The sequence below is a fragment of the Erpetoichthys calabaricus genome, chromosome 3 (assembly GCF_900747795.2).
Source record: "Erpetoichthys calabaricus chromosome 3, fErpCal1.3, whole genome shotgun sequence".
Taxonomy (NCBI): Eukaryota; Metazoa; Chordata; class Cladistia; order Polypteriformes; family Polypteridae; genus Erpetoichthys; species Erpetoichthys calabaricus.
Genome location: NC_041396.2, coordinates 151,704,373 through 151,718,079, shown reverse-complemented (window position 1 = coordinate 151,718,079; position 13,707 = coordinate 151,704,373). Strand labels below are relative to the sequence as shown.

The 13,707-nt window shown below is 35.8% G+C and overlaps 1 protein-coding gene across 1 annotated transcript; it reads right to left on the bottom strand.

The window, feature by feature from the left end:
- Positions 1-3,630: 3,630 nt before the first annotated feature.
- osr1 (odd-skipped related transcription factor 1) lies at positions 3,631-12,913 on the bottom strand. The gene is made up of 3 exons (XM_028797412.2): positions 12,649-12,913; positions 5,154-5,832; positions 3,631-4,471 (listed from the first exon to the last, which is right to left on the bottom strand). The coding sequence occupies exons 1-3, from the start codon at positions 12,764-12,766 to the stop codon at positions 4,336-4,338; spliced, it is 933 nt and encodes a 310-aa protein (XP_028653245.1). The 5' UTR covers positions 12,767-12,913; the 3' UTR covers positions 3,631-4,335.
- Positions 12,914-13,707: the final 794 nt, after the last annotated feature.

Below are 13,707 nucleotides of genomic sequence, written 5' to 3'. Positions count from 1 at the left end.
AAGGTATTCTACATTACAAAATGAAGCATTGACAAATAAATTAATTATGCAATACATTGGAAAAAATGTGCAGTCAAAATATAAGGCCAGTTAAAAGTTCAGACCTCTTTTTACACTAATGAGTTGCTAATGATCAGATTAAAGATATATAAACATTAGAAAACTGTAATATTTTTTAAAGATGGGCATACTTGGAAAGCTGGTTTATTTTCACTGAAGAACCACGGATGTTATTACAGCTACCCAATAAATAACAGGTTGAGCAGATTAAGAAGAAAGCAGGGCCTTCCAATTTTTATAGATTCTAGATAATGTTAACATTTCATTATCTTTCATGTTTACAAAGAATAATGTGTCAAATAATTCAGATGTCAACCTTGCTACAGCTAATCATATTTAAAGTTGTTTCAGTATAGTAAAAGTTCTTGGTGATATACAGTCTCTGAATCTTATCACACTATTCACTTAAACACTTTAGTGATTCACAAAGCGGTTTAGTAATTTATACAGACAGGAAGCCAAAACAGTTTTTGAAATCACATATTTCATGTCAAAGACGCCCTTTCCTAGAGTTGGATTCTCTCATGTGCCTGAACTGAACAGGATAGGCTCATCATCCCTTTGACAACTCTGAAAGGGATTAAGCAAGCTTGAGAAATAGGTGGCTGAACATCTCACTTAATATCTCTTTCTTTTTCTATCTATCTATCTACTCCATTGGATGAATGACCAAGTACAGCATTTGAACACAGGACACTGGATTTGTGAGGCAGAAGCACTAATGACTGCTTGATACTTTTTGTTTATAAGGTACAGCAACAAGCACCACATTGTTGCTCTTCTTTATAACCAAAAAGTATAAACTCAAAGTATATAAAGTGCAATGTACTGGCAGTACAATAATTTTTTTAGGTGAAGTTTACAACATACTGTACATCCTATCTAAAGAGTATCCAGAATCTTCACTAGGCAAAAAGAGCAAATTATAGTATATGCAGTTAATCTTTGTTATTTTCTTAATACTGCACTTTCATCATTAAATACGCTGTCTGGATTCAGTCACCGTAAAAGCCTAGCAGTACTCTGAGTAGGTACAACCTTATACTGTAACATATAATGCAGATTGGTCTATTGAAGTTTAAAGAGCAAGCAATCTTGGAGAAGACTGAAAGACATAGTTTCAAACTGGTTCTGCAAAATAATCTTAAAAACATTTACTAATAACCCTGGGGATTTACTATTGTCATCATGCATTCATTTTTTAACCCATATCTAGTTCGGGGTTGTGACAGGCTAATGGCTGCCCCGGATACAAGGTGTGTGCAAACCCTGCGGAGGGCACCGTTCTGTTTCAGGATACGCACACACACATACAGAATTAAACTAACATGCAAGCGTTTGGAGGGAAGCTTGAGAACCCCCCCAATACAAACCTCCTTAGAAATAGGGAGAAAATATATAAATTCTACAAAACAGTAACCAAGGTGGGATCCAAGGGACTCTGCAGCTATGACGCATCAACACTAATCACTGCAAAACCAAGTTTTAATCATTTTCCAATTCTCAAACAAACTGACATTTATGCAGCTGTGTATGACATTCATGGCTCCATTTGAAGTCAGCAAAGGATCTATAAATGAATTTCTGGCAAATGTTATTTTATACTGGTAAAGTGGTCAGATTCTGCTGCTCATTATTAGTTTATACTGTTCATCATCAAATACTTTTGTATGGCAATGTGTTTTTTCATAAAGCTATATTACAGGTGGCACAGTGGTAGTGCTGCTGCTTTGCAGTAAGGAGACTGTGGAAAATTGTGGGTTCGGTTCCTCCCTGTGTGGATAGTGCTTTGAGTACTGAGAAAAGTGCTATATAAATGTAATGAATTATTATTAATTATTTATGTATGTGCATTGCTTATTTAAGCATGCAGACTTTCACCAGGTTGTCCTGCCTAACTGCATTTTATTTAAAACCTGCATATAATGGTGCTCCCAAAGCAGGAGCAGTGGAGTAACTTTTTAATTGGCATGATGACTTTTCATGTAGGGCAAACCTTGTTCAGTAGATGCAGTGATAAATACTGCAGAAATACTTATACCAAGAACTTGTTACCGACGTGTATATCTCTATCCAGTATGCCAAGCAAAGCTTAGCAACAGAAAGGAAAAACAGACAGATTCAATTACAGAGTCTCTGTAGCTACATAATCTGCATGTGTGACAAGTCGATGGCAAGTGGCTGGTATATATCAGAATAGTAACAATATGTTTACTGCCACCACCAGGTTGAACATTGGCAGCAAAACAGTTCACATGAAAACCATGTCAGATCAGGCAGTGTTACCCATTCAGTGATTACATGTTTAGCTTTTTTGTTTACCTTTGATTTACTTACAAGATTAACATTTTTTCTTTTAGTGGATAGTTTGTGTGGGGTGGTCTAGAGCTTTTCCCAATAATTTATGCTGAAAGGCAAGAACCAACACCAAACAGGAAGCCAGTTCATTTTAGGGCATATTCATGAAAACATCCATAATCAGACATACTGGTCCAGTTTAGAGAGATCAGTTAACACAACATGCATATATTTATAATGTAGGAGGAAATCAGAATACTTGCAGAAAATGACCGTGAGCAAGAAACAAAAGGTATAAGGCCTGGGAAGGCAACTGTATTAATCACTGTATCCCTGGGCCTCACACAAAGCATTAACTGAGAAATAACATAACTCAATCTTCCAGTTGACAACTCTTTTAGGGATTGAGCAGGCTTGAAAAATAGGTAATATTTCACTTAATATTTCTTTCTTTTTGTATCTATCTAAATTGATATATACTGTATATACCCCATCAAATGAATGACCAAGTCTAGCATTTGACCACGGGACACTGGATTTGTGAGGCAGAAGCACTAATCACTACTTGATGCTTTCCGTTTATGAAGGAGAGCAACAAGCACCACCTTGCTGCTGTTCTTTATAACCAAAAAGTCTAAAACTATAGCTAATATACAGTACAGTATTGGCAGTACAATCGTTTTTTTAGATGAAACGTTTACAACGTAATCCTATTTAAAGAGTCTCCAGAATCATCACTAGGCAAAAAAAGAAGATTATAGTAGACATGGTTAACCCATATGTTATTTTCTTAATACTTAAAAATATTGTGCTTCAATTATTATAACATAGAGGAAATCAGAATACTTGCAGAAAATGAAGGTGAGCATGAAACGAAGGTATAAGGCCTGGGAAGACAACTGTTTTAATCACTGTATCCCTGGGCTTCACACAAAGCATTAATTGAGAAATAACTAAATACTGGTTTGGATAAACAAAATCCTTATTTCTTCAGACAAATTTGCTTTACTGTCCTTTTGAGGGAAATCATGAAAAAAAAAGGAAATGTTTGTGTGCTTATAATTCTCAGTGAAGGGGGATTCCACTTTTAAAAATCACCCAGGGAGTTTATTGCTATGCTATACTAAGTAATACTAAAAGAAATTTCCTTCTTGATATTACAGTATATATGAAATCACGAATGAGGATACCTTTATACCTTTCTCTTGCATATCTTAGGGATTAAACTAGAGTATTACCAACCACCCATATCTTATGAGTCTAAAAAATGACTGTTTATTTAAAAATTTATTTTAAGAGATCCAGTGATATAAGTAAATATTTAATAACCAGCATAAAGTGCCAAAATATAGTCATTAAAAACTGTACAAAAATACACACATTGGAATGTAACTCATAGACATATTATTTTGGCTACCAAATGTTTTAACAATTCTTTAAAGTTGAGATGTATAGCATTTTCAGCCACAAATGGCTTTGTTGTCAGAAAATTACAGAATTGGATAAGTTAAGCTTATTTCCACAGCGCATGGAAGGACCAGAGGAAAAAATACTGCATTCCAGGCATGTATTCTGATGACTGCATACAGCTGCAGCCCAGTACTCCAGACCGATACGGTTCATATATTTTCCATCTCTGTTAAATGAAGTTATAAGGTTTTAAAATAACCTTTATCTTAGGCACCAGCAATCTTTTTATCCAGGCTCTCAAGCATAAGTCCAGGATTTGCCATTGCGTTACTCATAAGTCCAGAGATAAATGATTGCTTTTCTGCGTCGTTCGTAATCACTTTTCTGCACTTTAACGGCTGTATTATGGGAGGCTTTCTTGCACGTCTGAATTAAGACTGTGGCAGATATGTTCTTCTTGCACCGTAATGCAAAGACTCATGACTTTTATCGGTGCAGTTGCACAAAGTTATTTTTTGTTCCAGTGCACACCTCATAGTCTTATTTTCACAGTTAACAGAAACTGTCCTAACACTTTATCTTTGAAGGCTTCAGCTCCTTGACTTGCATGTGCAGTGTCTTGTGGACGGCCAATGTCCTCGACTGACAAAATCCTTTTCCACATTCTTGACACTTGAAAGGTTTTTCCTTTGAATGAATATACCTGTGCCAGGAAAAAGAGATTCAGAAGTGGATTAGGTTTCATGGTACTTGACTCCCACATAGCCAAAACCAATAGGTAACTAGTTTATTATTTAATTATATATATACATATATATAAAGATAAAATCCTGAGCACATCACATTTATAAAGCATGATAGGCTATTGACCAGCTAGCTCAAGATTTGTTTAAGATAGTATTAACCTTTTTAACAACTAACAGTAGAATATTTGGAAATAGATGCAATACAAACAAAAAAATTATCTCTCCAACATTCGTTAAGGGTCCTACAGTGATTTTAAAGCAATATACACTGAAGCTACACTTGCAAGAACTGTATCCTGAAATCTTTTATTGTTGCTAATAGTGAGAAGTCAAGCAAAATGACACTTTTTGTTGGCTAACTAAAAAGATTACAATATGCAAGCTTTCGAGGCAACTCAGGCCTCTTCTAATATAACCTGCTGGCATTTTCAGTATGTTCTTTTATGAATGACAGGACGCAGTGCTGTTTGTAAAACCAACAACCACACTGACCCATATCAAGCTCAATGAAAATAACTGATCCATATCAAACTGCTGTCAAAAGGTATATACTTTAAAGAAATGGAATAGTGTTTTCTTTACTAGTTTAATTTATCCATTTCAAAGCAATACGTCACAAATAGCATTCAATACTGTTACCTGTGATCTCTGAGATGGTCTTGCCTCCTAAAAGCTTTATGACAAATATCACACGTGTAGGGCCTCTCATCTGTATGGGTTCGCTCATGAATTAAAAGATTATAGGACTTGGTAAAGTGTCTTCCACAGAATTTGCACACAAACTCCTTCTTGGTTTTTGAGGGCAACCTTCCTCTGCTTGGCTTTCTTTCTGGTGACAGTTTGGTGGCGTCCAACAGAGCACTGATGGAAGGTGGAGTGCTCAGATCCTCTGCTTTCAAATGGTCTTCTTGAGTGGCTGCTACTGCAAGATTAGCAAAGTCAAATCTCGGCTTAACTTTAGCTGGTAGACTGGTAAGGTCATGCTTTGGAGGAAGGATGTGCGGGAAAACTGGAATGGCAGGTAACTGAAATCTGCCATCAATGAGTGCAGGTATTTTGGAAAAGCTGGAACGGGGTAAAGCTACTGGAGGATATCCCAAGGTCCACTGGTGAAGATGAACAGCATGAAGGGCACTAAAGCCATATACACTTGGCAAGTGATCCGATGGTAGCTGAAACCCACTGGAGGCTTGTAAGAGAGAGTAGTTTGCCAGCTGTAAAGATGGATGTATTGGAACAGGTGCTGGCAAGGTCTTGCTCCCCATTGTCACTAATGTTGATTCACACAAGGAGGGACTTGGTAGACTAGAGGAGCCCTCTGAAAATAGATTAAAACAAATATATATATATATTTATAACATGTAAAAAAATTAATGTATGTTGTTCTTTTTTTTCAAAAGTAAATTGTTTCACATTCTTAATGACCACATGTTGACAGTAACAGGCCAGGAAAATCTGCCATTCACATTTGCATTGTTCCTACTAAAACACATGAATGGATATCTGGTAGCAGAAGTACATTAGGAGCAAGCTAGTAGAACTTCAAATTGATATTAAACATTTGATTTTCTGTGAGATCCCATAATAACCTGTTATACACCTCTGTTCAAATGGCCGAAGTATTTTATTTTGTCAAAATGAACTTACAGAGATGGCACTTTGGGATGCTACCTGATATGAAAGATGTTGTAACTGTAAACATATAAGAAAAATAGTATTTGCTTATTAATGTGAATTGAATTAAAACTGAGATCCTTAAATGTACTGTAGTTACTAAAAGCATTAAACTTCATTTTTTTTAAGTATTTTTTAGACTCCCTCTTCCCCGTGACCTTGCTCAGGATACATGGGTTTGAAAATGGATGGGTGGATGGATAACATTGACGTATTTGAACGAAAACCGCTCAGCATTGTGACTGAAGTTGAATTATAGTATTACAGTTTTCTCAGCATTATTCTTGATAGTACTTTCATTTTGCAATATTTAGCATTCCTCCAGCATGTGTTTGTTAATTATGTTAGCTTGGCTATGTGTGTAAGAGTAATAACACAGTGTACTTTTTAAAAATAAATTCATTTATTTCATGTGTAGTGTGTCGAAGAGAATAGTCTTTGACTATCCATGTAGCTTTAAACTGAAATATGTATATAGTATAATATTGTTTTATGTGTGCGTTTTTAATATTATCACCTAAAGCAAAAATATAACAAAAGAACCGGTGACAAAATGTTTTAAGTGCTTTCATAGCAGAAGCATACTTCCAAGCAATGGCTGATGATTCTTCAAGAAATACACAATACAATAAACAAAACCTGGCATTAATAACCCAAGTAATGACTATTCTCAATAGCCACTTTAGTTGAAATGAAATGCAACAACTCTTTGACACCTACAGTACACAAACGTAAAAATGATTTTCGGTGTGATTTTTTGTTGTTTAAGTGTTAAACATTTTAGAAGATTTGCATTCAGTATTTTTTGATGGCTACAGCCTTTAGCAAAAAAAAAAAAAAACTGAGGATTCACAAAAGCTGCTAAATGCTTGTCTATGTAGGTGTTTTTGAATTCAAAAAGAAATGTGCTCCAGGCAATTTCAAGCAGGTACAATAGAATAGAACCATTCAGAATCATAAATACCTTTCAGAAATGTTTAATCAGGTTTTGATAATGGCACACAATGGACAAAATGGTTCTTTGTCTCAATCTAGCTTTACCTTAGGGGAATGTAGCAGGTTTACAAAATCAATGTTTAACATCAACCATGGTGTGTCTCAGAATAATCAAACAGTTGTGCTGTCACAGAGGAGCCAACACGTCTGTTTTTATATCATTTTAGTAGTTTTTTTTTAGTTTTTGAAAACCTCAAGCACTAAACTGTGGATCACACCTTAGGTTAAACAACTTACTGTTAAATAAATACATGTGGATATGCAACTTATAAGAAAAAGAAAAATCCAACCATCGTCTAAGGATCTGATGGTGCCTGCTGGCAACCAAAATTTGCACAAAGTAAAAGTAATCTATTGAGAAAAGTAATGAAACTCCTGTACCTCTCGGGCCCTGGTGCAAGAGTACATCTTTCCCTGACCCTCCTCTGTTCCATATCATTTACAGTTTTTTCTAGTGGTTGTTTAAGGGTATTTTTTTTATTTATTTACTTATTTATTTACAACATTAGAACAGTCACACTTGGCAAGAACCCAGGGTTTTCAAAGGGATATATCTGTTCTTTGTAGGTCCGTCATCTGGGTCCTACTAAAGTCTAGGATGCAGTGCAATTACACCCTGTTATGCTCGTTTCCAGTCCGGGCATGCATTGGTATCCCTTTCATTTGTGCACATTAAACCAAGGAATAGTCCAGTAAAAATATACTTTTCAAAATGCATTAGATCCACAGAAACTATGTAAACATTTATAGGACAACCGCGTGTGTTGTATACCTGTAAAACCTTTGTTCAGTTTTTGGAGTGAAGTTAATTCAAAGTGTTAACACTCTTCATCTGTGGAACACCTGCTTAACTTTCAGGACACCAGATTTCTTGTATTCTTTTATTTATTTATTTTTCCCCCCAAAACGAAGTTAGACACCACTAATTAGAAATGTTGAAGCTTTAAGATCCCCCTGGGAGTTCAAGTTTCTGATCGCGATGCAGAAGTAATTGCCTTATACTTACTTGGGTCATTTGCTTTAATTCGCTGAAGTCCAATAAAAAGCAACATACACACGTGAAACCGCAAAATGATAGGAGGGAAGGGAAAAAAAAAACACTTCAGCGTGTTATCTTGAAATTTAAAGCATAGAAGGGCATGCCCAATAAAAGGGATACCTCAAAACGCATTTAATTTGTAGCAATCAGCACTGGCGTTTAATTTAAAGGTAAGCTTAAAGCGAGGAGGAGGCACTTCTCACGTGTAGCTTTTACTCCCTTTCCTCGATCACAGTAAATACGCTCATGCAACCTCAGTATTAAAATGCCCAGCTCGGCGTCACTCTCTTAATACTGGCCTCTAAAACTTTGAAGCAAATTGAATGAGAAAACAAAAGTGAATTAGGAGACATCTGATGGAATTCCTTCACAGGTGACCCGGAGAAAACGTTGTGACATTTAGCCAAGATGTTGTTTGCTAATTGGTGAGATTTTACATGTGTGCTGGTAAGAAAACTCACACCAGAATCCGCATTTTGTCCTCCAAACGCCAAAACGAATGAAGCTCAGGGCAGCTTTGTTTCCCACAAATTTGTCAAAGGTAAAGGTGATGAAAGGCTGCGGGGATTACGTTGTAAGGCTATGATTTATCAGCGCTCTTGATCTCGCGCAATGGTTTTGTTCAATTGTACAGATTACTATCTCTCAGCTACGCCAGTCATTACGAATCAAATATCGCAAAAGGTAAGAAGAAAAAAAAAGTATAGTAATCGGTCGACACATCTGGCAAGACTATAATAAGCCAACTTGAACTTCAAGCAATTATACCGTAACGATTTTCACTGAATAGATTGATAGATAATTCTGGAGAGCTCAAGAAACAACATTAGCGCACATATCCAATATGTATCTTTGTTTCAGATTTGTTTCCTGTATTCATCAATAACGAATTATTTCTCTTTCATTCACGCATACAGTATATACATAGTCAATGAAGACTACAGGCATACATCTATAACAGTTGAAATCCCCACATTTCAGAAAATGCCAAAATAAAATAAAAAATAAGGCTCAGCTGGATTAGTAGAAATATGTCAGTGACTATAAATGGACATTGAACATGTGAAACAAGTGGAGTTCAAAACCTTTAAATTAACAACTTTTTAAAACAACTAGTACTGTATTCGCCTATCAGTGTTGTCATGGAAAGCTGTTATGTAGAATTGTTATATCAAGCTGAACTGTAAAAATACATTTCAGTACAATTGTTAGTCCAAAACGTAAATAGTACAGATTGATATTACTAAAATGTACAGATAAATTAATCTACCCATTCATTTACAGAATCTACCTAATATAAACTCTCGATGGCATCAGGCGTAAGGCAGGAACCAAGTCTGGACGGGGCAACAGTTCATCTCAGGCCACGGGTGTGTTAGTATTTTCTTCTAAAATTGTTTTCTTGAAGAAAAAAAGTTTCAGTAAAACTATGCCAGTCCTGGAGTATTACTTATTTGATGATGGATCGCGCAACATTGTACTGGAATGGCACTTGAATGATTTGAAGAAGTCTTGCATTATTGTTAACCGTCCTGCCATCCCTTAACATTTTACTTTGAACATAAACTGGCAAAATGTCACTTAATCTTATGTACATTCCCTGCCGATTAACCATTTACTGAAATAAAATACTAACATGTTACTATTTCTAGAATTTTCAGTTACTGTCCTCCTTTGCTCTGCTGTGGAAATAAAGCTCCATCGTTATTTTAAGATTTAATTAAACACAGACAACAATATCAGGTGACCTTGGCACGTGTTGTTTCGTATACGTACGGATTTAATTTAGCCGATGGATTTTTTTTTAGGTCAAAGATTACTGCACTCGCAAACGAAACCAAGCAGTTTTGTTGATTGTTGATCAGTGCAGATACGATGATATGGCCTAATTGACAGCAATACTGAAGTCTTTGCATTCATTTTAACTGAATCGAGAATGTTTATTCAGATCAATTAAATAAGACAAAGACACTCGGTGAGCAATGGAGAGCAGGTCTCTTGCTTGCAACTTAAATAAACCCACATTTCCAAGTGGGACAACCGTTAACAGTTTTGTACTTGTCTAGACTTAACCTTTTGGTTCTGCATTTCAAAATCTTGACTGGCCTTTAGACAACAATCGGAGGTGTCAAGACGATGTGAACTTAGAAATTATTATTAGCTGAAGTATGCGAATTATTTTCCATTTGTTACTGTATGATTATATCGTTTTACAATGTAATTTAGGCATTTAAAACTCGAATCAATTCATCAGCAGGCTTGGTTGCTTCTTGCCTTGCGCCCTGCACTGCCAGGACGGATTCCGGTTTCTCGTGACTGAATACTGCGGATTAAGAAAACAGATGAATATATAAATAGGTTTTTGGCGTTACACATACTTCACTTTGTAATCTCTGTAAAAGAAGAAAAAAAAAAGATCCTTTCAGTTTCCTGGATCTGTGTTTTTATGGGAGCAGGGTTGTAAAGCCAGTCCTGATAGCGTCAGGATCAAAGCATTTGGACGGGTTAACTAGTACATCCACACACAATTCCGGGTTTAAACATACAAATAATGATACACATATACATGGGGTAATTAACCTAACCGTTTCTAAAATTTCGTTTAATTCAGTTATTAAACTCGAGAAAATGCTAAATATATAGGGAATTGTTGGCTGAATTTATGATTATCTGAGAATGCAGTACATTCGCGGTTCAGTTCATTCAGCAGTGTGCTGCTTTGCTTTGTCCAATGCACCAGTGCAGATGCAAGCTTTTCGGGATAGAAAGTATCACACAGTGTTAATATTTAAGCAGAAATCAAGACAGATAGTACTTTGGGCAGCTGGAACTACAGCGTCCACGCTTAAGTAACTCTTACGGCAAAGTAATTTCCCACGTTACCTTTCAAGCTCTTACTTATTTTAATTCACTTATTTCAACATCGTCCGCTGACAATCTGAGCCAAATCAGAGTTAACACTTTTCGAAAAAAAAAACCCTACTCTGCACAGCTGCATAAAGCCTTTTATCAGCAATTTCTCACTAGTAGAACACAAAAGGTTGTATACGAAAGAAAGGCAAAACTGCCCTTTTAAAGGTTGCCCAAACACAAGCAACTACGTAAACATCAATGCACGTCTAGTAGGAACACAAGCATGACGTAATATTGCACAGAAGAGTTTTACTGTATGCCATACATTGATGTTGTTGACTTTCATCTGTCACATAGACACACACTTTTTAATTGTACGTCTTAATGTAATGTTGGAGAAATATACTTTACGAAGACTAGGCAATCATTTACAGGATCCAGCACAGCATGTGAAACTTAATAATCGGTTAAAAAGGGCTTTCAATTAAAGAATCATGCTGCCAATCAAACAACTTACATCTGAAAACACCCATTGCCTGTGAGCAATAGCCTTTTAAACGTGAAACTACAAAATCAAGCAGCGCAAAAGATCTACCAATTATTTTATTGCAGCCCTATGTTCTGCTATCACTGGGGTCCACCAAGTACATTGGTATGAATTTGCTCATCTTGTATTCCTCAGTTTTATTGCATGCATACAACATGCAGATATTCATGCCAAAATATAGCCTGCCATCCATTCTCCATGCTAACAAATCACTCAAAAAGTAAATAAAAGAGTCTTTATTCACTAATCATAAATACGTTTCTATGAATGCTGTCTACTTTATGGGTGTAAATTAAATTGATTTACACCTCGCGTTCAAAATTATTTAGATTTTAATTATATTCGCCAAATATTGTTTCTCATCTCAACTGAAAATTTACGGGTGGTTGACAGATCACTTCACTAGTTATGTCTTCCTTAAATATACACTCCATCCTACAAGGGACCTACCAGATGTTCATCAGTGTAAGAGTCCGCATGTAAGAGAGTAGCGTGCGTTGGAAACTTAGAACTGCCCGGGCGAAGCAGTGTTGCATCTCATCAAAGTCTTAACCCGATTCCACTCAGCACGACTAAATAAAGCAAAAAATATCGGGGCATTATATTTATTATTAATCTTCGTAAATAAATATAACCTCCCTCAGTACTATTTAACAATTGAAGTATTCCACCACATAATACAATTTGCTGCCATTAGTTAGCGGAAGAAACACACCTGTTGCGTATCTGAACTCCACATATTTGTATAACATTTCCTGTTATGAGGAAGACACCGCAAAAACATTACAAAAGTGGATAAATGAATATAACTTTCGTACTGCATGTTATACCTTGTTTGAATTGAGTCATTTAATCTGCATGCGTTTGTTATCTGTTACGTACTGATAAGAGACGGAGTGCGCTCTCCATTTGATAGTTCAGATTACTTTAGCGAACTTTGCTCTGTACAAAAAAAACTAAACTCTACAAATATGTATACACAGAAATATGCACAAAGATATGCTTATTTGATTATATGCGTTTACCTTGTATGGCCAGATCGTCCAGCGGTGTAAATTTGGTGGTTTTCTCGCAAGGGTTTGATAAAAGAAATCTGCAGTTTTCTGCCGAGATGTTGGGAAATACACACGCTGTTGTCGGCATTCGTGAATATTAATCTCAAAGAAAATAAAAAGTAGGATCTTCAAAAAATGAAAGTCGAGTTCGGCTTAATGCAGTTTGGGTATTATCTATTGCCGTCCCTTAAGTAAGAAGTCTCACCCTCTGGTCTGAACTTTCTGCTTTTTACTGTGCCTCCTTATTGCCGCAAAGCCCATACTAGCGCGCATGCGCATTCTGCAGCCGGCCCCCAAACCAAAAAAAAAAAAAGTTCAACTTTTAAAAAAAGTCCGATACTCCGTCCAAAAAACGCAAGAACACCAACTACCATTCTCTTTCTGTAAGGTTTGAAAAGGGCAACTTGGGGGAACGTTCAGTTGAAACCAGAGCGTTTTATAAATAACAGTAATAAACAAACTGGACTTATTTAACTAAACATATCCATCAGCATTCAATTACGATATTACTATTTCGGAAAGACAACAGGACGTGAATTAGTTTTTTTCCTCCTCGCGAGGTTTATTATTTTTAAGTTTGACTTTTGTTTCGATTGTTTCCATCGAGATGAACACACCGTAGTTGAATTACATTAAAAGCATTAAGCAATCGTGAAACCCAGTTTATATTTTAGTGCGCCCTCAAGAGAAACTATATAAATATTTAAATTGTATAATAATAGTCCATACCTTTACTATTAAGAAATTATTCATTTAGAATAGCTTTGTCTTTAACATCCTTAAAGCACACTTTTAACAAACGACATACTGTATTGTTAACATTATTGTTATAATTTGTTGTTGCATAAAGTACATTTTAACACGTGTTTATTTATAAATTAAAATTATGGATTAAACAATAACTTGCATTATTTAATATGCGACGTTTCTGATAACTCTTACATTTATGGTGACTTTGATCTATCTATCTATCTATCTATCTATCTATCTATCTATCTATCTATCTATCTATCTATCTATCTATCTATT

Excerpts from the sequence above, each read along its gene's own strand:
- osr1 (XM_028797412.2), bottom strand. The coding sequence starts at position 12,766 with ATGCCGACAACAGCGTGTGTATTTCCCAACATCTCGGCAGAAAACTGC. Across the intron at positions 5,833-12,648 it reads GGACGATCTGGCCATACAAG|AGGGCTCCTCTAGTCTACCA; the intron begins GTAAACGCATAT and ends ATCTATTTTCAG. Across the intron at positions 4,472-5,153 it reads GACCATCTCAGAGATCACAG|GTATATTCATTCAAAGGAAA; the intron begins GTAACAGTATTG and ends TTCCTGGCACAG.